Raw genomic sequence first — 22,697 nt, 5'->3', positions numbered from 1 at the left:
GGTACATTTAAGTCGTCATTGGATAAGCATATGGACGTACATGGAATAGTGTAGGTTAGATGGGCTTGAAATCGGTATGACAGATCGGCACAACATCGAGGGCCGAAGGGCCTGTACCGTGCTGTAATGTTCTATGTTCTATGCATTCTGAACATGGAAAGGCAAGGAACACACTTAGAAGAAAAAAGGTGAAAACTGGATACATGAAAACACTGACATTTTCTTTCAGTGCCCTACAAACAACTTCAACATAACAAAGGTTTGTTTTATTATAAACTGAATTCAAGCAGAATAATAGAATTTCATGGTATGGGAGTCTATATTCTACCTAAAGTACTTATGTCAATCACCAGCTTTCTTTTGAAAAAAAAAGGCAAAATATTAGGCAGAGATTTATATGCCCAGTTTAAGACAGCTCAACTGGGGAACAATACGGAGCAATGGCTAATAGGAAATTCTCCTCCTCAAAAATAAATTGATAACAAAATGGCCTATTTCAGGGGCAGCTTCTACAGAAGGATGACACTGTAAGGTAGAAAAATCATCATAGTTGAAAATGATGGCAATCCACAAAGCAAATACAACGTTTATGATTCACCCAATAGATATTGGAGTGATTGGTATACCAATTAACACAAGAAAGGTTACACCCATAAAGGGATTGTAAATCATAATGTAGATTGGATGCTGTTTTGGCTGCAGTGAAGGGAAGTCACGTGATTCATTCAACATGGAAGAAGCTAAAAGCAGAATCCTGAGCCTTCATCTCACCACAGAGGATGCTGCTGGATCTGACCCAATCAGCCTCTTCAAACACATGAGCTCTTATGATAAGCATGTCATTACAATTAACAGACTGAGTGCAGTGGTAATCAAGCTCCACAATTCCATGAACAATACCAGAAGTGTGAACGTTTTAGTTAGTTTCCAAAATTGTCGCCTTGTTTCCCTTATTACTGTTATCCAGAACAAAAGATGCTTTCACTAGATTGTTTATTAAACTTAAAAATAACTAATTATAAAACTTATTGTTTAAACAAATACAAAATCTATAAACAACTAAGAAATATCCCAGACAAACACATTCACAAAACAAATAAACTGATTCAGTTCTGTAGAAGTGAGTTTTTTTTTAAAAAGGGAAAAATACAGCCATGGGCCAAGAGTCCAAAAGCAATGGATAAAATGGGATGTCTTCTCAAAGCTCCCCAAGTTTCCTGTTGACAAGACTGAAAAGCTGACTGCTGGAGAATGATGAAAAATCTTCAGATCAGAAGTCAGACTGACTTAGTCTTTCAACAGAAATAACAGTGGCTTTCAGAGTTTGAGGGAGTCAGAGATACTGATATTTCAAACTTTTTCTGGCTCGAAGTGCTTCAACGTGGCAAGGGCGAGAGACTTTTTCAGCTTGCCCCGATTTGAGAATTCTACACACTTTTCAAAAGAGAATATGTATGAGGGAGTCTAGCTTTCTCACATAAGCTGTCTGAGGGTTTTTTCCTTCCAATGTTAGATCCAGGTATATGGAAAGAAACAACTCCAGACCAGAAGCTTTGGTTGGTAACCTTCAGCAGAGGACCTCTTCCAAACCAGTCTGTCCAGTGAAAGTTTTAAATCACATCTCTTATCTCTCTCAAAAACTTAGCATGTCCTCCGTCCATAATGTCATCTGACAAACAGGAGGTGAACTACAACACACTTTAACCCTTGACTTTCAATTCTAAGGACATCACATAGTTAATTCTTTTCAATTTAGAAATTGTTCAAATACTTCCATCTCTACCAGCTTTGTTCACACAATTATTTTAAGGACAAAGGTATTCCCAACAATCTGCATGTTTGAAAGAATTCGCGATACTGATAAAGCAGCAACTTGAAAATAACTAAGGCATTTTAGTACATTTGAAGTCAAGTTAGGAATGTAGCTGCAGGAGCAAGCCCCTTGACAAGGTATGCCCTTCTAGATTATGACTGATCACTGTCATCGTCCTACATTTTGAGTCATAAAGACATACAGCATAGAAACAGATCCCTTAGTCCAACTCATCCATGCTGAACTAGATTAGTTCCATTTGCCTGGGTTTGGCCCATATCACTTTAAATCTTTCCAATCCATGTACCTGAGCAAATGTCTTTTAAATGTTGTAATTGTACCCATCTCTACTAATTCCTCTGGCAGCTCATTTTATGTACACACCACCCTCTGGTGTGAAAAAGTTGCCCCTTAGGTTCCTCCTAAATCTTTCCCTCTCACCTTAAACCTAAACCCCTACCTTGGGAAAAGGCCATGGCTTTTCACCATATCTATGTCCCTCATGATTTTATAAACCTCTATAAGGTCACCCTCAACTGTCTATGCTCCTGGGGACAAAAGTCCCAACATATCCAGCTTCTCCTTATAACTCAAATCTCGAGTCCCAGCAATTTCATTGTAAAGGTTTTTTGCACTCTTGAAATTCTGCATAGACAACATCTACTACTTTGCATTCATCTATTTTTTTGGTCACCTTTTCAAGAAACTCAATCGAGTTTGTGATTACCTCGACATTCCTTGATATTATTAGTAACTAGAAATCTACCATTCTGTCTTGAACTTGCTAAATGACTAGAATTCCACAGCCCTCTGGGGTAAAAGATGCCAAAGATTCACTAATCCATGACAGAAAATGTTCCTCCTCACCCAAGTGTTAAATGGATTGTCTTTTATTCTGACAATATGATCCTATGCTCTCGACACCACAGCCATCAATAAAATCTAACAAAATATTTGCCTTACAAATTGCTTGCTGCACCCTCATGCTAGCTTTCAATAATGTATAAACAAAGACACTGAGGTCCCTTTGAACATACACACTTACAAGTCTCTCACTTTTTAAGAAATATTTTGGACCTGCTTTCTTGATAGTGATATTCTCACACTTATCAACATTTTATTCCTCAACTATACTCTTGCCCAGTCACTCATCTCTTGAAGCCTCTTTGCATCCTCCTCACAACTCACATTTTCAGCAAGTTTTGTATCATCTGCACCCCATATTGAAATCATTGATATAGTTTGCGAACAATGCACTTATTGTACCAGACGAAACAGGATATATCCAAAGTCTTCAAGAATAATATTTAATGCTTTACAGAGATTCCAGCTCAATGGTACAATGTTTTCAGTTATATAGCCGACATACCTAGCTTAGTAACTAAAGTAGTTTCCTTTCAGACATTTACTTGAGATTTAACACGCAATCTGAAAATGAAGCTGAAGATCCTTACACCCTATTTTCTTAAGCCATAATCACTTCCATTTGGAGGGCAAGGGCAGCAGTTACATGGGAATATCACCACCTGCAACTTGCCCTCCAAACCATTCACAATCCTGACTTGGAAATGTCTTGTCGTTCTGTCACTGAATGAAAATTCTGGAATTCCCTCCCCAAGGACATTGTGGGTCCACCTACAGTATGTGGGCTGCAGTGGTTCAAGAAGGCAGATCACCACCGCTTTCTCAAGGGCAGCTAGAGATGGGCAATAATTGCTGGCCAGCCAACAACACCCATGTCCCAAGAGTGAAGAAAGAATCCATCTCCGGTTTAAAATTTACACTTTACTTGGTAACAAATCGCCATTTCCAGAAGACAGTTCAAAACCTTAACTACCCGCGTATGTAAAGAGTGTCCTAACTTCACTCTTCAATGATCTGACTGTAATTTTTGGACTACATCCCCTAGCCTAAGGCTTTGCAAGTAGTGAAAATACTTTCTTTCTAGTAGCTCCAATTTTTTCCCTTATTGTCTTGAAAACATTGATCAAATTACTCCTTGATCTTTAAAATTCAAGGGAATACAGCAACATGGAACTACGCCAGTAGGAGGAGGAATACCTCTTTCAAGTGTTCAAGGATAATGGTTATCCTGGGTCAGGAAATGCCACAGGAACAGCATCAGAAAGATTCTACATGCCTTTTTTGTGTAATCTTTCATCGTAGTTTAACTCTTGTAGCTCAGACTTCATACACATTACTCCACTTTCACTTTCTCCAAGGCCAATAAATAAGAATGTTGTGGCACAGGGGTAGCATCCCCATCTCTGCACTGGATGATCTAGATTCAAGTCCCACCTTGTCTGAAAGTGTGTCATTGCATGTCTGAACAGGTTGTTTAAAAATAACTCCAAGGCCAATATATCCTTTCTAAGCTATGCAGGCAGACCATTCAATATAGTCCAAGGTGGGGAATAGCCAGGGTTTTGGGTAGTTGAAATATGACTTCTTACCCTCCTTGAATTCAATCTAGTCTTTCAGATACGGTGTAACAAACAATACCACCATCACTACAGTTCCTAACTGGGTGAAGTATGGGACTACCACTGCTATTAATAATGCTTCCTACTGTTGAAGATGAGATTCCTGCTTGAAGAAGAGGTGGTGATACCATGAAGAAATTGATTTTAAAACAAGGAACAGTTACAACCAAGACAAAAATGTTCCTTGAATATTAAGCTGTCACTGAGAAACAACGGCTAATAATCAGAAAAAGTAAATTTTTTTCATTTGCATTTTTCTAACAAAATCATAAACAGAACATTTTGCAAGTCTACTTGTTTTGCAATGAAAGGTTGTCACTTTTTGGACAAAAATGATAATACGTAGAATCATACAGTCCCTACAGTGCGGAAGCAGGCCATTTGGCTCATCGAGTCCAGACTGACTGTCTGAAGAGCATCCCATCCATACCTGCCCCCCTACCCTATTCCTGTAATCCTGCAGTCCAATGGCTAACCCAGCTAACCTGCACATCTTGTGAGCGTGGGAGGAAACTGGAGGACCCAGAAGACACAAGAACATAAGAACTAGGAGCAGGAGTAGGCCATCTGGCCCCTCGAGTCTGCCCCGCCATTTAATAAGATCATGACTGATCTTTTTGAGACTCAGCTCCAGTTACCCGCCCATTCACCATAACCCTTAATTCCTTTACTGTTCAATACTTTATCTAGCCTTGCCTTAAACACATTCAGCCAGGTAGCTTCAACCACTTCACAGGGAATTCCACAGATTCACAACCCTTTGGGTGAAGAAGTTCCTCCTGACCTCAGTCCTACATCTGCTTCCCTTTATTTTGAGGCAATGCCCTCTAGTCCTAATTTCATCTGCTAGTGGAAACAACCTCCCTGCCTCCACCTTATCTATTCCCTTCATAATCTTATGTTTCTCTAAGAACTCCCTTCATTCTTCTGAACTCCAATGGGTATAATCCCAGTCTACTCAGTATCTCTTCATAATCCGATCCTCTCAACTCTGGAATCGACCGAGTGAATCTCCTTTGCAGCCCCTCCAGTGCTAGTATATCTCTTCTCAAGTGAGGAGACCAAAACTGCACACAGTACTTCGGGTGCGGCCTCACCAGGACCCTATACAGCTGCAGCATAGCCTCCCTGTTTTTAAACTCCATCCCTCCAGCAAGGGCAGACAAAATTCCATTTGTCTTTTTAATCACCTGCTGCACCTGCAGTCCCACCTTCAGCGATTCATGCACAAGGACACCCAGGTCCCTCTGCACAGCAGTGTGCTGCAATTTTATACCATTTAAAACATAGTCCGTTTTGCTGTTATTCCGACCAAAATGGATGACCTCACACTTATCGGCATTGTACTCCATCTGCCAGATCTTTGCCCACTCACTTAGACTATCTATATCCCTCTGCTGGCTTTTAGTGTCTTTGGCACACTTTGCTCTACCACTCACCTTAGTGTCATCTGCAAATTTTGACACACCACACTTTGTCTCCAACTCCAAATCATCTAAGTAAATTGTAAACAATTGAGGTCCCAAAACTGATCCCTGAGGCATACCACTAGCCACTGACCGCCAACCAGAAAAACACCCATTTACCCCTACTCTTTGCTTTCTACTGGTCAACCAATCCTCTATCCATGCCAATACATTACCTGTAATACTGTGCAACTTTATCTTATGTAGCAGCCTTTGGTGTGGCACCTTGTCAAATGCCTTCTTGAAATCCAAATCCACCACATCCACCGCTTTTCTGCTGTCCACCATGCAAGTAATATCCTCAAAGAATTCCACCAAATTAGTTAAACATGATCTACCCTTCATGAACCCATGCTGGGTATTCCCACTGGGATAATTTATATCCAGATGTCTTGCTATTTTGTCCTTAATGATAGATTCAAGCATTTTCCCCACTATCAAAGTTAGGCTAACTGCCCTATAGTTACCTTCTTTCATCTACTTCCTTTTTTAAACAGTGGCGTCACATTGGCTGTTTTCCAATCTGCAGGAACCACCCCAGAGTCCAGTGAATTCTGGTAAATAATTACTACTGCATTTGCTATTTCCCCCATCATCTCTTTTAGTACCCTGGGATGCATTTCATCAGGGCCAGGAGGCTTGTCTACCTTTAGCCCCATTAGCTTGCCCAGCACTGCCTCCATCATGATAATGATAGTTTCTAGGTCCTTACCTGCTATAACCTTCCTGAGATCGGTTGGCTCGCTGAGCTGGTTTGTTGTTACGCAGACATTTCGTTACCGTGCTTGGTAACATCCTCAGTGCAGCCTCTGAAGAAGCCTTGGTGTGTTTTCCCGCCTAGCTCTTAAACACTGTGGTCCGTTGCGATGGATTGTCTCACTTCGAAGTTTCATCCGTAGTGGAAGGTATATGGGGTCGAGTTCTGTGTGTTTATTAATAGCCTGCTTTGTGGAGTGCCATGCTTCGAGGAATTCTCCTGCTTGTCTCTGCATAGCCTGTCCCAGGATCATGGTGTTGTCCCAGTCGAAGTCATGGTTCTCCTTGTCCACGTGGATTGAGATGAGTGAGTGTTGGCCGTGTCTTTTTGTAGCCAGTTGGTGTTCATGTATTCTTGTTGTTAGTTTCCTTCCTGCTTGGCCGATGTAGTGTTTCTCGCAGTCTCTGCAAGGGATCTCATAGATGACATTGGTCCTGTCCATGGCAGGGAGTGGGTCTTTAGTTCGGGTGAGCACTTGTCATAGGGTCGATGTGGATTTGTGTGCCATTGTGATGCCCAGCGGTCATAGAAATCTTGTGGTGAGTTCTGACGTGTTCCTAATATAGGGTAATGTGATGAGTGTATCGAGGCATGTAGAATCTTTCTGATGCTGTTCCTGTGGCATTTCCTGACCCAGGATAACCATTATCCTTGAACACTTGAAAGAGGTATTCCTCCTCCTACTGGCGTAGTTCCATGTTGCTGCAGTGTGCTGTTGCCCTTTTAAACAGTGTTTGCACGCAGCTTCGTTTGTGTGTGCTGGGATGGTTACTATTGAAGATCAATATCTGGTCTGTGTATGTGGCTTTTCTGTGTACTTTTGTTTGCAGTTCCCCATTTGTCTTGCGCTCTACCATGACATCCAGGAATGGGAATTGTTTGTTCTTCTCCTCCTCTCTGGTGAATTTTATTCTGGTGAGGGTGTCGTTTATGTGTGTGTCTCTTCTAATTTGGTCCGTTTAATGATAAAGGTGTCATCTACGTAGCATATCCACAGTTTAGGCTGGCTTTGTGGAAGGGCAGTCCTTTCCAGTCTTTGCATCGCTGCTTCTTCTGTGAGTCTGGAGACAGGCGATCCCTAGGGTGTCCCGTTGATTAGCTCGTATATTTGGCTGTTGAAGGTGAAATGGGTGGTCAGTCATAAGTCCAGTAGTTTAAGCATGCTGTCCTTGGAGATGGTTTCACTGGGGTCCACTTGTAAGGGAAACAATGACACTTGAACAAGTGGACCCCAGTGAAACCATCTCCAAGGGCAGCATGCTTAAACTACTGGACGTATGCCTGACCACCCACTTCACCTTCAACAGCCAAATATACGAGCGAATCAATGGGACACCCACAGGATCACCTATCTCGGGACTCAGAGCAGAAGCAGCGATGCAAAGACTGGAAAGGACTGCCCTTCTGCAAATCCAACCTAAACTGTGGATATGCTACGTAGACGACACCTTTATCATCACTAAAACGGGCCAAGTTAGAAGAGACACCCAAACTCATAAATGACACCCTCACCAGAATAAGATTCACTAGAGAGGAGGAGAAGAACAAACAATTTCCATTCCTGGACGTCATGGTAGAGCGCAAGACAAATGGGGAACTGCAAACACAAGTACATCGAAAAGTCTCACACACGACCAGATATTGAACTTCAACAGTAACCATCCCAGCACGCACAAACGAAGCTGTGCGTGAACACTATTTAAAAGGGCAACAACACACTGCAGCAACATGGAACTACGCCAGGAGGAGGAGAAATACCCCTTCCAAGTGTTCAAGAATAATGGATATCCAAAGAACTGGGTGGGAGATGCCAACAGGGACAGCCTCAGAAAGATTCTACACGCCCCGACGCACTCATCACACTACCTTATATCAGGAACACGTCAGAACTCACCACAAGACTTCTACAACCGCTGGGCATCAGAGTGGCACACAAACCCACATCAATGTTACGACAAGTGCTCACCTGAACTAAAGACCCACTCCCCGCCATGGACAGGACCAATGTCATCTACAAGATCCCTTGCAGAGACTGCGAGAAACGCTACATCAGACAAGCAGGAAGGAAACTAACAACAAGAGTACACGAACGCCAACTGGCTACAAAAAGACACGACCAACACTCACTCATCTCAATCCACATGGACGAGGAGAACCATGACTTCGACTGGGACAACACCATGATCCTGGGACAGGCTATGCAGAGACAAGCAGGAGAATTCCTCGAAGCATGGCACTCCACAAAGCAGGCTATTAATAAACACACAGAACTCGACCCAGTATGCAATGCACTACAGAGGAAACTTGGAAGTGAGGTAATCCGTCGCAACGGACCACAGTGTTTAAAAGCCAGGCAAGAAAACACACCAACGCTTCATCAGAGGCTGCAATGAGGATGTTACCAAGCACGGTAACGAAATGTCTGCGTAACAACAAACCAGCTCAGTGAGCCAACCAACCTCAACACCCACAACCCAAGCTACAAATCTACTCCTAAACTTTAAATAACCTTCTTGCCATTATTTTTTGGGATGTTATTTGTGTTTTCCACTGTGAAGACCGACACAAAATAACTGTTTAATATCTCGGCTATTTCCTCGTTCCCAGTGATTAAATTGGCCTTCTCATCCTCTAAAGAACCAATGTTTATCTTTGCCACTCTTTTACTATTCACATGTTTCTAGAAACATTTGCTGCCTGTTTTTATATTCAGAGCTAGATTACTCTCATAATCTATCTTACTTTTTTTTATAACTTTTTTTGTGGCTTTCTGTTGGCCTTTAAAGATTTCCCAGTCTACTGGTTTCCCACTACTCTTTGGTTTTTTGTTCGTGCTTTTTTTCAATCTGATACTTTCCTTTATTTCCTTAGACATCCATGGCTGGCTCTCTCTTTCCCTACAGTTCTTCCTTATCACTGAACTATACTTCTGCTGAGCATTGTGAAAAATTGTTTTGAAAGTCCTCCACTGTTCCTCAACTGACCCACCATAAAGTTTTTGCTCCCATTCTACCTTAGCTAATTCCTTCCTCATTCCTTCACAGTCTCCTTTGTTTAAGCACAGGGCATAGGTACTGGATTAATCTTCTCACACTCCATCTGAATTTTAAATTCGACCATACTGTGATCGCTCTTTCTGAGAGGATCCCTAACTGTGAGATCATTAATTATTCCTAAATAGTTACACAGGACTAGATCTAGGATAGCTTGCTCCCTCATAGGTTCCATTACACATTGTTCAAGGAGATTATCGCGGATGCATTCTATGAACCCTTCCTCAAGGCTGCCATGACCAACCTGGTTTGACCAATCAACATGTAGATTAAAATCCTCCATGATAATTCCTGTACCATTTTTACATGCAATAGCTATTTCTACATTTATTGCCCACCCCACCACGATGTCATTATTTGGTGGCCTATAGACCACACCTATCAGTGACTTCTTCTCCCTGCTATTCTTAATTTCCACACAAGTGGATTCAACGTTTTGTTCAGTAGAACCTATATCATCTTGCACTACTGCCTGATATCATCCTGAAAAATCAGAGCAACACCACCTCTCTTACCTTCCTGTCTGTCCTTCTGAACAGTTTAATACCCCTGGATATTGAACTCTCAGTTACGACCATTTTGTAACCAGGTCTCTGTAACAGCCACTAAATCATACCCATTTGCCATGATTTGCACCGTCAACTCATCCACCTTGCTTCGAATGCTCCGAACATTCAGATAAAGTGCCTTATGCCAGTTTTTGCACCTTCTTTTTGGGTCCTATTACCTCCATTACTAACAACTCTTGAGTTCTCTTTCCCTTTAACTTTTTTCCTAATTTTCAATGGACTTGAAGGTTCCTCATCACCTCCTAACCTGCTGCTTTTCCTGACATTAATTGTTATTCTCCCTCTACTCTCACTTCTCCCTTCCCCCGTTACTTACTAGCTTAAAGTCCTACTAACCACTATACTTATCCTTTTCGCCAGAATATTGGACCCAGCCCTGTTCAGGTGGAGTCTATCCCAGCAGTATAGATCCATCCTGTCCCAGAACTGATGCCAGTGCCCCATGAAAAGGAAACCCTCTTTCCCACGCCACTCTTTTAGCCGCGTGTTTACTTCCCTGATCCTCACCGCCCTATGCCAATTTGCACGTGGCTCGGGCAGCAATCAAGAGATTATGACCCTTGAAGACCTGTTTTTTTAATTTTGTTCCTTGCTTTTCATAATCTTGAAACAGGTCTTTTTTCCTAGTCCTGCCTATGTTGTTTGTACCTACATGGACCACGAAAACTGGATGCTCCCCCTCCCTCTATAGTATCCTCTCAGGTCGGTCAGAGATGTCTTGTACCCTGGCACTGGGCAGGCAACACACCATGCAGGATTCTCTATTCTGCTCACAAAGGATACTATCTATCCCCCAATGATGGAATCTCCTAAAACTACGATCTGTCTTTTTGCTCCACCCGTCTTGAATGGCCTCCTGGACCATGGTGCCATGGTCAGTTGACTCATCCTTCCTGCAGCCCTGTTTCTCATCCACGCAGGGAGCAAGTGGCTCATACCTGTTGGATAATGTCAAGGGCTGTGGCTCCTGTGTTCCTGTTTGCAGGGTCCCTTTACCTGCCTCACTTGCAGTCACACACTGCTGTCCCTACCTGCCAAACGAATTAACATTAGTTAATCTACCAGGTGTGACTGCCTCCTGGAACACAGTATCCAGGTATCTCTCCCCCTCCCGGATGTGCCGCAGTGTTTGGAGTTCGGATTCCAGCTCATCAATTTTGAGCCAGAGCTCCTCAAGCAGCCAACACCTGCTGCAGATGTGGTCACTGCCGTTCACAATGGGATCAGCTAGTTCCCACATCATACAGCTACAACACATCACCTGGCCTGCCATCTCTACTTAGTTAATTATCTATTTAAAATTAATTAGTTTTTTTAGTTTCGCAGTGTTCGCTGCACCAGTAAGTTTACTCTGTTATATACTCAAACAGACTCCAGCTTTGCCACTCAATCCACTCCGAGAAGATTTGGTGTCCAGGTGATCACCCCAAATGATAACAAAGAGATGAGGAAAAAAACTGCAAATGGCTTACCTGCTCATCACACTTAACCATTATTATTAGGTTAGAGAAGGTGGAAGGGTGGGAGACACCATGCGTGTAGTGTCTCAGGTATTAGTTAACTCCCAAATTTATTGGGTGGAAGCTTACCTTCCCAGACTGCCCTCGCGGTTCCTCCCGGACTCTCGCCGCTGAAACAACTGAAAGGCCGTAGTCACGAGAGGTAAGACTTTTATAATTGAAAAGTCTCCCTCCCCAGGCTGCCCTCATGCTTCCTCCCAGACTCCCACGCTGAAACAACTGAAAGCTACCTGAGCTCACAAAAAGTTCAGAAATATCTGCTATAGTTTGCACAGTGAAAGAGGTTTCATTTAAAGTTTCCCAGCTAAATTTGTATACGTTTACCCATATATTTTTGTATCCAACTACTAGTTGATTCTTGCATTGCTTCAATTCACATACTACAAGTTAAGCAGGTTAAAGGTGTCAAGTGGAAATGTGCATATGCTCTTTTGGGCTTAGGGCATTAATTACGTTATGAGGCAAATCTCCCATTTTATAAAGACTGGTTACTTCACTAACAACAGTCTGAAAATAAAAACCAGAGGATTGGGAGGGGAGTGACAATGGGCCAGCAGCACTTGCTTCTCTAGACAAAAAGTCAAGGGCTTAAAAAGAATTCTAATTTTGATCATGTCCACATGCTCGTGCCATTCCAACCTGGAAAAGCAGAGGGAAACATACATAAGGAGCTCATGTCTGCAATAAACAAATGTGTCAGATGCCTTAGTCTTCTAGATATTTTAGAAATGCAAGCATCTGGTCTCTGAAATTGGTCCTCCCTATGCCAATAAAACAGATGCAGTAAGATTCAATTTTTTCCTCACAATTAGAGGGATGAAAACGACTAGTTACCATTCCCTCCATATTTCTGAAATAACACTGCAAATTTTGGTACATTCCCATTTACCCAGTATTCAGTTAAAAAGACAACAATTCAAATGAATTATGGATTAAATTAATACCCACCTGCCCTTAGACTTTGAATCTCGTAAGGCATAATAGCTTCTGTGACTTTCTGCCTGATTTCCAGTCCAATCAAATAAAGCTTGCTGTTTGGGGGTATAAGATCTATCATTAAGTTCAGTGCTGCTCACTTCTAGTCCTCTAATGAATACCCCTGTGTTTCCACGCCTTGCAGGTTCACTGTAAGCTCTTTGACATGAATTATACCTGTGGGTATCACTGGGTGAACAGTCAAAACTCTGCACTTTCCGTAATAGTTTTTTCAGATGCTGATTCTGGGGATCTGGTGTTGACAGACATCTAGACATTATGCAAGAAGAGTCAACATTATTGCAATAGTAGGCTTCATTAAAGATATTATGCAAATGTCTACAAGCATCTGGTGTTGATGTACAAGCTGGAGCGCAAGTTTTCCCTGCTTCTGTTTGATCAAAGCCTTGGAAACCTGGGCTAGAGTTTTTGCCAAGAATGGGTTCTGGTATAAAAACATCCTTATGTTTTATATTTCTGTAAAAAATGCCTGAAGCTTGTGATGAGTTTTTTTCTTTCTGCCACATTCCACCATGCGCTGACCTGTTGAGTAAACAACTACCACTGCTGGATCCTGCAGTACCCCTTTCATACTGTAATCTTTGCTCCATTCCACCTGAATGTCTCTTTTGTCCTAAGTTAATAATTTCATTCTTCATAGTGTTAATATCAGAAAGCCTAGGGTCTGATGGCAATGACGTCCTTGTTTGCAATGCAGTCTCCAGCTTCTTTTCAAAGATAAGTTTTGTCTCTTGACATTTGGACCAAGCAAATTTCCACTGTTTAATTCCTTTCTCACTTTTTAATTCACATGCCAAATCTTTCATTTCTTGAAACTCAACATCTGGAATTTCAGGATGCTGACGATGATGATTTTCCAGGTATTTCACAATTGACACACAGCATTCTGGGGAACTGCAGTCATCCATGCTGATGCATGCAAGGTGTCGCATACCTTCTAGGGCCCACTCATAAGCCTGTAACAAATACAAATAAACTGATATAAAAAGTATTTTTAAAGGCTCAAGAGTTAAAAAACAAGAAAAAGGATAAAACAGTTCTGACACAAAATACATTTTAAGGATGTCAAAATTTAGGAAAATAAATCACTCACTATTAGTGCAGTTAGCAACGTACAAAACCAACTAAATGGGTGGAGTAAATACCTGTAAGAATGAGGCTTCTTTTTAATTTTTTTAATGCACTGTAATGAAGATTTTTCTGTACATGTGGGAACCACACAAATTTATTACACTAACAACTCACAACAACATGTTTTCAGCAAATGTGACAATGCTTTTCTTCTCTGGTGGAAAATTCTCAAGGAAATGGTATATGAGATTTTGGTTCCCTGAAACTCAAACATGACTGTGTCTAACAACAGATGGGAACCAACTGTGACATACCAGCTGTTTTACAGTAGCTTTGCTGAGTTGCCAAAGTAATTCAATTGCCTACAAAAGAACCATTCATCATATCAAAATTACATAGTGCAACAATACCAAACAAACGTGCTTAATTTAAGAATCTTTTCTCAAATGCAGTAATGACATAAGCTGTATAAAAGATTATATAGACACAATATTATAGGCTGGCTGCCAAGAAACCAGCATAGTTCAATAAACAAATATTGGTCCTGTTTTGCATAAAGCACATCACTAGCTAATCTCCGAAGGTTAAGTTTTCCAATGATTTAACTTATTTTGGCAACACTTAATGAAGAACCTTCCCACCCCTCCCCCCGTCAAGTCAACATTATACATATCTTACAAGAGAGATTAAAAAGGTGTACTCTCAATAGAGTTTAAGAAAATTTGAACCGTGTCAGAACCCAGTTTGCCCATGAAATTATGAATGCCATCTCTCATTGCTGGCTATAAAGGTTGTCACAATTCAAGTTTTGGAAATTTCTATCTCGCTCTTAAAGGACCTTAGATCACAGTGTAAATGCTGCCTGGCTTCCTTCATAAATTGATGCTGACAAACCACACTGTAAAGACTGTGTGGGAATAATTATGCTATTACAGTTCTGAAACAAAAAACAAAACAAATGATTAATATATGCTACTTCAAAGTTTAAGAATTATCTTGCCTACAAATATTTAAAGCAAAAAAGCGACAATTTTCCTTTCCGTTGAGAAACCCTCTTAAGATGTGATTATGTTTACTGCCTTCTTCTCTCTGTTGATTTCTCTTCACTAGTCAAAGTTAAGCTAGCTTATTCCCACAGCATTACCATTTACTTACTGTCCTTTACCCTATATAAAAACATAGTGATAAATGGGAATGAGAGCATCATGTGCTGAACATGGTGATGGAATAAATCAAATACATGGAAAAATGAGTAAGTGTTACAAATAGATCAGTTATTTTAATTGAATCACCTGTTTACAACAAACTGCCCCACATCAATTTTACTTGGACTTAAAGAGACAATTCTATAATACAGCCATTTCTGGAATACAGACTGACTTCTTACAGATAGAAAGAAAACTGAACTCAAGACTATGAGTTTTGCAGTAGTTGGGTCAAGTATGCTACAAGAACTGGCCTGGGTAAAGGCAAACCTTAACTCAGGGATGGTGCAAGGTAGAAAAATAAAATAATTTAGGGGCGGCACAGTGGCTCAGTGGTTAGCACTGCAGCCTCACAGCACCAGGGACCTGGGTTCGATTCCAGCCTCGGGCGACTGTCTGTGTGGAGTTTGCACATTCTCCCCGTGTCTGCGTGGGTTTCCTCTGGGTGGTCCGGTTTCCTCCCACAGTCCAAAGATGTGCAGGCTAGGTGGATCGACCATGCTAAATTGCCCATAGTGTTCAGGGGTGTGTGGGTTATAGGGGGATGGGTCTGGGTGGGATGCTTCAGGGGACGGTGTGGACTTGTTGGGCCGAAGGGCCTGTTTCCACACTGTAGGGAATCTAATCTAATCGAAGTGGGATGAAGAACAGAAGAGCTTAAATTGGTTAGTCATGTAATTCAAATAGGAACTCAAAGCTTATATAAACAATTATTTATGCAGCATCAAAACAGGCCTATACTTCAACTAGCCTGTGTCTGCATTTTTCCACAAACGTTATCCTCTGACTTCAATTATCTTTTCCCACCCAGCCCTCACAACCCATTTCTTTTTCCCTTTGGGTTAATGGCAAGACTCCACATAATTGCATCAATATTTCTTATTTAGGTACTCCATATAGCACATGTTCCAGTCCCCTACGATCTGAAACGCAAAATTCTTGTCCTACTTAAATTCATGCAAGGTTGTGTCCTTCCCAAATCTCTAACCTTTCCAAACCTACCTTCTGTGTAAAGAAAATGCTCCGAAGTATTTTATTTCAGAATTTCATGGCTATCTGTGGTATATTTATAATACTTTTCCTCAACTTATCCACAAGTGCAAGTGTTTTCTACATCCACCCTACGATTATCTTGCTATAAGATTCTGCGCAAATAATGGCTGTCAGCAAGATTAGTGTGCCTTACAAAACTTTTTTTATTCATTGTCGGGATGTGGGCTTTGATGGTGAGGATGTGTTGTCCATCCCTAACTACCTTTGAACTCTAAAATGGCCTAGCAAGCCACAGAGAGCAATTAAGAGTCAATCACATTTCTGGGGCGTGGAGTCATATTTGGCCAGACCTGCTAAGGATGGCAGGTTTCTTTCCCTGAAAGACATCAGATAGATTTTTAAAACAATTGTTGATAGTTTTGTGGTTACCTTTCTAAGGTGATCTTTATAATGCAGACTTGATCACAAAATTAATTTCGTCCAGCTGATATAGTGAGATGTGAACTCCCGTCAATAAGCAAATGCGATAAAAAAATTACAGGAGATATATAGTGGCATAGCTATTTTAGCTGTTGGATTAAGTACAGTTGTGATTTTAATGCTACTTTTTTTTGGTTAATATTTAGGTGATATGGTAATTCAGAGACCCTCTGATGTGGTGGTAATCTCTAGGCTACACACCATCTAAATATTAACCAAAAATAAGTATTAAAATCATTACTATACCTAATCCGGTGTACAGCTGCATGAACACAGCAGCCCAAGCAGCATCACAACAGGAAAGCTGACGTTTCGGGTCATTTCTGAAGAAGTCTCTCAATCCAAAACGTCAGCTTTCCTGCTCCTCTGATGCTGCTTGGCCTACTGAGTTCATCCAGCTCGACACCGTGTTATAGTATCATTACAGCACAGTACAGGCCCTTCGGCCCTCGACGTTGTGCCGACCTGTCATACCGATCTGAAGCCCATCTAACCTACACTATTGCATGTATATCCATATGCTTATCCAATGACGACTTAAATGTACTTAAAGTTGGCGAATCTACTACCGTTGCAGGCAAAGCGTTTCATTCCCTTACTACTCTCTGAGTAAAGAAACTACCTCTGACATCTGTCCGATGTCTTTCACCCCTCAATTTAAAGCTATGCCCCCTCGTGCTCGCCGTCACCATCCTAGGAAAAAGGATCTCCCTATCCACCCTATCTAACCCTCTGATTATTTTATATGTCTCACCTTATCTGTCACCTCTCAACCGTCTTCTCTCTAATGAAAAAGCCTCAAGTCCCTCAGACTTTCCTCGTAAGACCTTCCCTCCATACCAGGCAACATCCTAGTAAATCTCCTCTGCACCCTTTCCAAACCTTCCACATCCTTCTTATAATGCGGTGACCAGAACTGTACGCAATACTCCAAGTGCGGCCGCACCAGAGTTTTGTACAGCTGCAGCATAACCTCTTGGTTCCAGAGCTCGATCCCTCTATTAATAAAAGTTAAGACACTGTGTGCCTTCTTAACAGCCCTGTCAACATGGGTGGCAACTTTCAAGGATCTGTGTACATGGACACCGAGATCTCTCTGCTCATCTACAGTACCAAGCATCTTACCATTAGCCCAGTACTTTGCATTCTGGTTACTCCTACCAAAGTGCATCACCTCACACTTGTCCGCATTAAACTCCATTTGCTACCTCTCAGCCCAGCTCTGCAGCATATCTATGTCTCTCTGTAACCTACAACATCCTTCATCACTATCCACAACTCCACCGACCTTAGTGTCATCTGCAAATTTACTAACCCATCCTTCTACGCCCTCATCCAGGTCGTTTATAAAAATGACAAACAGTAGTGGACCCAACACTAACCCTTGCGGTACACCAATAGTAACTGGACTCCAGGATGAACATTTACCATCGACCACCACCCTCAGTCTTCTTTCAGCAAGCCAATTTCTGAACCAAACTGCTATATCTCCCAAAATCCCATTCCTCCGCATTTTGTGCAATAGCCTACTGTGGGGAACCTTATCAAATGCCTTGCTGAAATCCATATGCACCACATCAACCGGTTTACTCTCATCTACCTGTTTGGTCACCTTCTCAAAGAACTCAATAAGGTTTGTGAGGCACGACCTACCCTCCACAAATCCGTGCTGACTATCCCTAATCAAATTATTCTTTTCTAGATGATTATAAATCCTATCTCTTATAACCTTTTCCAACACTTTACCAACAACTGAAGTAAGTTACCTCAGATTCTCCAGCATCGGCAGTTTCTATCGTCTCTGCCACTACACCTAATCCAATGGCTAAAATAGCTATGCCATTATATATCTTCTGTAATTTTCTTATGCCACTTACTTATAGACAGAAGTCCCAGATAGTATACCTTTTTGCAGCTAGCCTGAAATTATGAGAGGAGCAAAACGTCTTGTAAGAACATAGCTAACATGTAAACATAAATGAACGAATATAGGTAATAATTACTTACCCAAAACACATTACTCCACACTTCTGACAACCGTTAACTCAATAAGAAAAAAAAATTACCAAAAATTTTGACCAAGTTCTCAATCAGGAATAACACTGCTTTCTAACAAAATTGCAGCCCATCTCTTACTGAAACTCTGAGTTACATTATTATTGTTTTAAAGATTTCCTGGCCAGCCACCTAACTGCAGGTGAATCAGATCGTCAAAAATAAGATGCACTAAGACCTGCTTATATACTGTAACTGCCATGATCTCATTAAATAGCCTCAATGAATGGGAAGACCGATGATCAGCCAAAAAAGGAAAATGCAGAATGAGTAACCAAAAATGTGTTCAAAAATGTCAGAATGGGGCTGGGGGCATCTTCCAAGATGTAAGAATCTATGAAACAACAAACTAATGTTTTGCACAATAAGCTACAAGCGAACCGAGTTTGACTCTATGTATGTTTAAATATAACTATTTTGCGCTGCTTATTTTAAATCATGCATCACAGGAACTACACAGAGCTGAAATTCATCCTGAAACATATTTGACACATTCAGCATTTTTGCTTTAATTCATTTCCAAATCAAATCTAAATAGCTACTTTGTTTTTTTTTAGTAAAAGATAAGAATTAACTTCAGAAAAGTATGTGATATAGGAGCTCTGACTTTTCCAGATGTGACAGATGTAGGCTTTCCCCTTTAGGCACACGTTGCATCTTTCATTCATGAGCTATAAAGAATTTGATCACACTTTAATAATCATGTTAGGAATGCAAAGAGAAACTCATGAATTCAGCAGCTGTTAAGAACCAGATCCAATTCACTATATTTATGTATGTTGCTCTCCAATTTGAAGTACTAAGTGTGTGCCCAAACAATTACACCAAATCTTTAGTCAAAGCCAAATTTTAGAACCTCTTCCTGCTCTTATGTGTGGTTATTTAGTCTGTCCAAACTCAGAAAAACCAAGTTTCATAAAAGTGAACAAAGTAAAATTTAACACAGCAAAATGAGTGAAGTGTCAGTATCTCAAGAGAAATACTCCTATCAACGTGTAGAGAAAGAAGAACAATTTTAATTTATCCTTTAAACTCGTCCTGCATTAACCATTCTGTTTCCAGCACGGAAAGTTAAGTGGGTGTTCGTTTTGCAGTTTGCAACTCAATCTTGCTTTATTTAGTGACTTCACAAAATAGCATTTGTGGTCTTCGTAATTATTTGCAAAATTTGGATGCACTATTCATTTTGAACCTGTAACTTGATGAAAAGTATGGCACTCTTGCTTCTCATTCTTTGGGTGATGATTTCAAGCGTCAACCCAATTATGAGCACGTAATTTAGATCGATACTGTAATGTTGCTTGAGGGAGTGCTGCATTGTCAGAAGTACCATCCTTCAGATGAGACACTAAGATCTTATCACCCTATTCAGCTAGTTGCGAAAAGTTCCATAGCATTATCAGAAGCAGCACTGAGGGTTTTCTAACCCATGTCTGGGTTAGCATTTATCCCTCAACCAACAAAATTAAAGAGATCAACTGACCATTTATAATTCTGCCATTGTGGGGTCAATTCTGCAAACTAGCTGACATATTTCCTCCCATAGCAACAGTAACTGCGCTTTAAAGGCAACCTATCAGCTGTGAAGAGCTTCAAGACATCCTGAAAACATGAAAAAATACGTATACATTCAAGAGTGCATGTTTAAGGTTTAAAATTGTGCCTGTTTCAATACATCTCCAAACTTTCATTGTATTTTGGCATATTTGAAATTGGTTGTATGATACCATTAAAGTAGAAGTGTGAAATTACAGCTGTACAGAGAACCATACTGATTCAATTTAGTGATCTGGTGATTGAACTTATAATCTATCAATAATACGTCATGTTCACATTTTTGAACGATGCTTAATCTGATAAATTCATTTTTCATTATTTGAAACCTTACATTGCAATTGAATGTATAATTTCATTTTTATTTTGTGCAAAATCTCCAAACTTTATGATTGATTTATCAAAAGAATTTGAACAAGAATTAAATACAATGTTTTTTTGTGATAACAAAATATTTAACTGTTGATTTAGTTGGGCATAAATCAAAATTATGTAGCTGATGTGAGGTAATACCTAAACACAGTATAAATCAAATATGATGAATGCAATTATGGGAAAATAGACATGATACGGTGGCAGTATGTGTGCTAATTAAATGATGATCTTGAGCTTCTGTTCCTTGGAAATTAATCACGAAACAGAATAACTTAGAATAAATTGCTGTACTATGCAAACTCAAATGAGGTGACAGTGCAGCATGTTAGGCACTACATTACAGGTAGTTACAGGTTCTTTCTGTGCAATTTTCATAAGACAAAGTTCTGAATCTTGCTTATTCACCTGCTTGAAATAGGAACTGAAGGCCTGGCCCATTTCTATCTCTTTTATAAGTAGGTCATCAATATAAATCTGCAAAGCACTGACTGATTTGCTTGGCAGGTTGCACAGGAGAGGAACACAACAAGGTTAACAAAGATTACCGGAAATGAATTATGGCAAAAAATCTTCAAATAAAAGTAATTAATAGGCTATAAATCATTAAACCTCTAAATTTCTGAGCAGCATTCTGGGTGTTTCAACGATTAGCAAAAGAAAATATGACAGGGTGGATTCTTCCACAAATAAATTTACCATTATTTATGAAAATGATTTCAAGTGCATTCAAGCATTAGATGGGTTTAAAATGAAAATGAATTTGTCTACACCAAAGATTGGACAGGAGCGGTGCCTGTCATGAGAAACTTTAAAAGGCTGGTGACCTGGCAGTGCTGTGGACTCATGGTTCAGCCAGACAGCATGATTAGTGACATTTAAATGATTAGAATGGAACCAAGCATGACAAAGAAAGTAAAGGGTAACTCCGTCCCCCACCCCCACTCCCTAATTTCACCCCAGCCGAACTTAGCATCATAATAAAATGAGTCTCTGACATCATCAGATTCTTCTGGAACAATGATCACAGCTCCCAGGTTACATACATAAGTAACATGCTAAAGCTTCTCAGCCCTAAACTGGGATTACGTCATGTCTGAAGGGCATTTGTAACCTAATATAAAATACTGGATTGTCACCATCTTATTGGGTGTATTAACATTAAACATTTTATGGGGCATATAGTTTAATCAAATTTTCACTCTTTGTAGAATAAAACAATAAAGTCACATGCTATTTTCCAGAATTTAGTTCACAAGACTATTAAAGAGCGCCATACTTCTCAATTTCAAAAATAAGTTAGCATTTGGAGATGCTGAAAAGTAAGACATTTATCATTTTGCAAAACACAAACAGCTTGGGATGTGCATCATAAACTACAAAATCTAAGTTATTAGTAAAAGTATTTTGGAATAGGAAGCCAAACAATACCTCCAACTAAACTATTCAGCGCACAATAGGTATTTGTTAGCATTACACACTTATCCTAAATCAACTTTTAATTCTGGATCTTTCTCATTTTTCAAATGACCAACTGCTGAGATGCTCAACCAGCCCAAGCAGGGGCCTCACAGACAAGTATTCAGCCACATGACAATACACCACAGTTTGAATTTGAAGTCTGTTTGAGGTTCATAGCACCAAGAAGTAGAGACAGACACAAAAGTTACTGGCTCTTCTTATCAACACTTCAATTCATTAAGAAGAAAACTTACCATTCATTGTCAGATGTAATTTGCAAAGTGAACAGAGATTTATAACACAACTTTGAATTTAAAAAGTCTCACCTCTAAGTCCCTTTAAAAAAAGTCATTGTGGAAGCATATCTGAGATATAGACTACGTGCATTACTAATCTAGTGCTGGTTCTTCACTCACTGGTCATTTCCAAAACAAAGTAGTGTGCATTTAAAAAAATACAAACTATTCACAAAATGTAGTCAAAAACTATGGATTGTACAATAGTGGTCAATGGTTTTACAAAATACCAATAACAGAAGAGTAATCTTGATACATTTTACAACTGTAGTTTCTTTCAAAATGATACACAATCTAACGTCAATAGTGCCCGATACAACAATGATTCTGTTGCAAAAGGCTTCTGGGAAACATAAATGTGCTCTTACCTGCAGATGTTTATAGACTGGTTACAGATCTGGTTTCTGTGAGATTGTTTCTGCAACATTGTATGCTATCAGAATGAGTCTGTGGTACCCTGCAAATGTGCTAACTTAAGTCCCTATGAACGCGTCAGTATTCACTGACAAATGCGAGGCTAAATACCAGATGGACTTCCTCAGTAACTAAATGA

The 22,697-nt window shown here is 40.3% G+C and overlaps 1 protein-coding gene across 1 annotated transcript in view; it reads right to left on the bottom strand.

The window, feature by feature from the left end:
• plekhg4 (pleckstrin homology domain containing, family G (with RhoGef domain) member 4) overlaps positions 1–22,697 on the bottom strand; it is a 194,879-nt gene that overhangs the window by 27,887 nt on the left and 144,295 nt on the right. The window contains exon 14 of the mRNA XM_048546548.1: positions 12,610–13,613. Coding sequence (XP_048402505.1) covers positions 12,610–13,613 — 1,004 coding nt within the window. The remainder of the gene's footprint in view (positions 1–12,609; positions 13,614–22,697) is intronic.

This window comes from Stegostoma tigrinum, chromosome 16, assembly GCF_030684315.1.
Source record: "Stegostoma tigrinum isolate sSteTig4 chromosome 16, sSteTig4.hap1, whole genome shotgun sequence".
Classification (NCBI taxonomy): domain Eukaryota; kingdom Metazoa; phylum Chordata; class Chondrichthyes; order Orectolobiformes; family Stegostomatidae; genus Stegostoma; species Stegostoma tigrinum.
The sequence above is the reverse complement of the archived record's forward strand: the minus strand, read 5'-3'. Positions and strand labels throughout refer to the sequence as shown.